At 67.0% G+C, this 3069-nt stretch overlaps 1 protein-coding gene across 1 annotated transcript in view; it reads right to left on the reverse strand.

Moving 5' to 3' along the window:
• Window positions 1–3069, reverse strand: part of CHLNCDRAFT_56629 (hypothetical protein) — a gene marked incomplete at its 3' end in the record, with an annotated part of 5424 nt that overhangs the window by 336 nt on the left and 2019 nt on the right. The window contains exons 4-8 of the mRNA XM_005852218.1: window positions 1261–1345; window positions 1105–1135; window positions 792–910; window positions 506–567; window positions 177–275 (exon numbers count right to left, since the gene is read on the reverse strand). Of these exons, the coding sequence (XP_005852280.1) occupies window positions 177–275; window positions 506–567; window positions 792–910; window positions 1105–1135; window positions 1261–1345 (396 nt within the window). The remainder of the gene's footprint in view (window positions 1–176; window positions 276–505; window positions 568–791; window positions 911–1104; window positions 1136–1260; window positions 1346–3069) is intronic.

The following is a 3069-nucleotide window of genomic DNA, read 5'->3' on the forward strand; positions in this document are numbered from 1 at the left end:
AGAATTTCTTTGTTTTTGTGTTCCCCCCCTGCAGTTTTGTGCAGGGACTTGCTGCACAGACGCAGACCCCAGCGAGGCGTGGGGGCGTGGGGGCAGAAGTGGAGACTGCACGGGGCCCTCGCCGCCCCCGCCCTGCCTATGCACCACGCCGCCGCCGCCGCCCCCGGGCCGCGCACCAGCGTGAGGGGGAAGAGGATGAGCAGCATGATGATGCCTGCCCCCGGGATGCGCAGGAAGGCTTCCAGCCACTTGGGCAGCTTGACCTGCTGCATGGCCTGCACGCACAGAGGGGTTGGCAGGAGGGCAGGCAGGGAGAGATGTGGTGGGGCGGGGAGGCCAGGCAGGGAGGCACGCAAGGGGGGGGTGCAGGCGTGGCTGGGGGGGCCCGCCGCCGCGCGGCGGCCTGCCGCCAAAGCGCAAGGCAGGGCAGGGCAAGCACGGGAGCGGGCAGGGCAGGCGACATGTCACATGTGCTCCCCCGCCCCGCCCCCGCTGCGTGCCGCACGTTGCTGGCCTCCCATTCAGCATACGACATGCCCTCGGGAGCATCTACGTTGATGTCGTCCACTGCAGGCGGAGGCAGAGGCAAGGGGCAGCGTCGGATGACCCGTGCGTGGCCGCAGCCTCCTGGCCAGCCCCGGCCAGCCCCGCCCCGCCCCGCCCAGCAGACGGCCTCCCGGACCCCGTCCCGGCGGCACAGCACGCTCCAGCAGGTGGGCGGCCCGGGCCCAGCCCAGGCCCCGCCCAGGCCCCGCCCCGCGCAGCCCGCCGGCGCGGTGGCGCACACGCACCGTAGGCATCATAGGCGCGCTTCTTGATGGCGTTGTTCAGCGTGCCCCAGGCCTGGTTGAGCACGGCGGAAGCGTCGGCGGCCCGGGCGTGCTTGCACTTGTCCGGGTGCACCAGGCGGCTGCGGGGGTGGGGCCGGGAGGCAGGGGAGGCAGGGGAGGCGGGATCTGGGGACGGGGGCAGGCGAGCGAGGGCGGCCATGCGGCAGCCAATGTGGTGGTGCTGCGTGTGTCCACAGGCAGAGCGACGGTGGGCTGCCTCAAGCCCAAACGCGGCCCGCCGCCTTCCAGCCGCGCTTCCCCGCCGCCTCCTCACCTCAGCTTGTAATAGTTGGCCTTGATCTCGCCTGAAGGAAGAAAGTCCGGCAGGAACAAGGCCAACGGTCAAGGCCAGGTAGCAGAGGCAGCGGGAGGGGGCGGGCACGGCACTCCCTTCAAGCTGACGTGTGCCTCCCTCCGGCCCTGCACCTACCCATGGGCGTGTCCTTGCGGACCTTGAGCACGTAGTAAAAGTTCTTTTCGTACTTTAGGATGCGCTCCACCTCGGCATCGGCATCCTTGCCAGCGGCGGCGGCGGCACGGCGGCAGGCGGCTTCTCAGTGTGTACGGCGCAGCGCGGTGCAACCCCGCGTCCGCCCGCATGGCCCGTTTCGACCGTGTAAAGTTGATGCGCCTGCAGGCGGCAGGAATAGGCGCCTCCGCTCACCCAAAATTCGCCTGCTTGCCGGTCATGCTCATGCCGCGCGAGAGGGGCCCCTTGGGGGCCTGCCCAGCCTCCACATCCGGTGCTGGGCTCGCCATGGAGACAACACGCGAGGGATGTTGGTGATGGAGCCGGAGAGGGCCCAGGCAGCTGCTGCAATGCGTGGAATACGAATTCCAAGCCAGCTCACATGCCCAGCGATCCCCACTCTAGACCTGCCTGGGAACGCCAGATCAGCGCCGCCACACCCCCGCCGCCCCTCCCTCTTCCGCCCCAGATTCTGATGGTGAGCGAATGCCATTGCATGATCGGTAGCATGTACAAAGCATACAAAAATAGACAGGTTGAACGGGCCTGGCGATCGGATGAGAGCTGTAGCGGCCGCGGCACAAAGCGGGCAACAAAAGCAGCAGTTTCTGTGCGGCAATGGGGCGCACGGGGAGCAATTGGTACAGGCCTGCGTGCCTCTTCAGAGGCACGGGGCAAGGTGGGTGCGCAGCCTCGCACCGCCGGAAATCGGGAGAAAGAAGAGGGCATGCCTGGGGCAGGCGCTAGTTGCGGAGGCAGCTTGCCAGAGTAGAGCCGCAGCGGGGCGGGGCTAAGGAGGCGAGGCGTGCGCTGCAAACAGCGTGGCATTGAGGGGCAGCGAGACAGGGAAAAGCAATCCTTGGTTGGATTATCTTCTCGCTTGGAAGGGGACAATGTGTGAGGCAGCGGGCAGGGAGCAGGATGCAATAATGGGCCCAAAGAGAGAGACAGGAGGGCGCAGACACAGGCGGCAGCCAGGGGGGTGGTGCAGAGGGGTACCCGCCTGCTGCCCGGCAATCCATCAAGAATCGGCCCACCAAAGGGAGTGATCAGGCGCGTAAAATGGTGACAAGGCAGCACACAAGTTCAGCAGCGACAGAGTTGTTCTACCAGCGGCCGGCCAGGGGGCAGGCGGATGGGGGAGAGGGGCAGAGCGACAGGCCCAAAGACAAAGCAAAGACAGCGAGACAGGGTCATTGCTATTGACCATTGTATGTATGTATGGGGGGCCGCGGGGGCGAGTGCACAAGTGCTGGTGAGTATGCAGTGTGCATGCGCGAGCTGCTGACAGCAGGCCCGCGCATAGTGCATGCCAGAGAGGCGCCCGGGCCAACAGACGGACAAGTAACCGGCGCTAGTGAGCGATCTAGCGGTCAGGTAGCGATTGTCAGGGACGGGAAAGAAGAAGAAGGTATCGGCAAACAAGTGGCGAGGCGAGTCATGTGGGTAGACAGGCTGTGACGGGACGGGACACTGGGACTGGGACCAGACAGTGGTGGGGGGCGACGGGCACATGATGGTGGTGGGGCGGGGTTCGGGCGGTACTGCTGCAGCGTACCGCGCGGCTCACTGGTGGGGACGGGTCGGGACCAAGTTCTGTGTGGGGTCAGTGCTGCTGTGTCAGGGGTTGGTGCTGCAAAACTGCGGCGCAGGGGGCGGCGCTGCCTGGAAGACAAGTGGGCTGAGGGGTGGAAGTCGGGGGGAGGGGTGGGTGGGGCTGGCGGGCTGAACCGAGGGCGCCACGTGCGGCGCTGGAGGGCGCGGCGGCAG

The sequence above is a fragment of the Chlorella variabilis genome (genome assembly GCF_000147415.1).
Source record: "Chlorella variabilis unplaced genomic scaffold CHLNCscaffold_1, whole genome shotgun sequence".
NCBI lineage: Eukaryota > Viridiplantae > Chlorophyta > Trebouxiophyceae > Chlorellales > Chlorellaceae > Chlorella > Chlorella variabilis.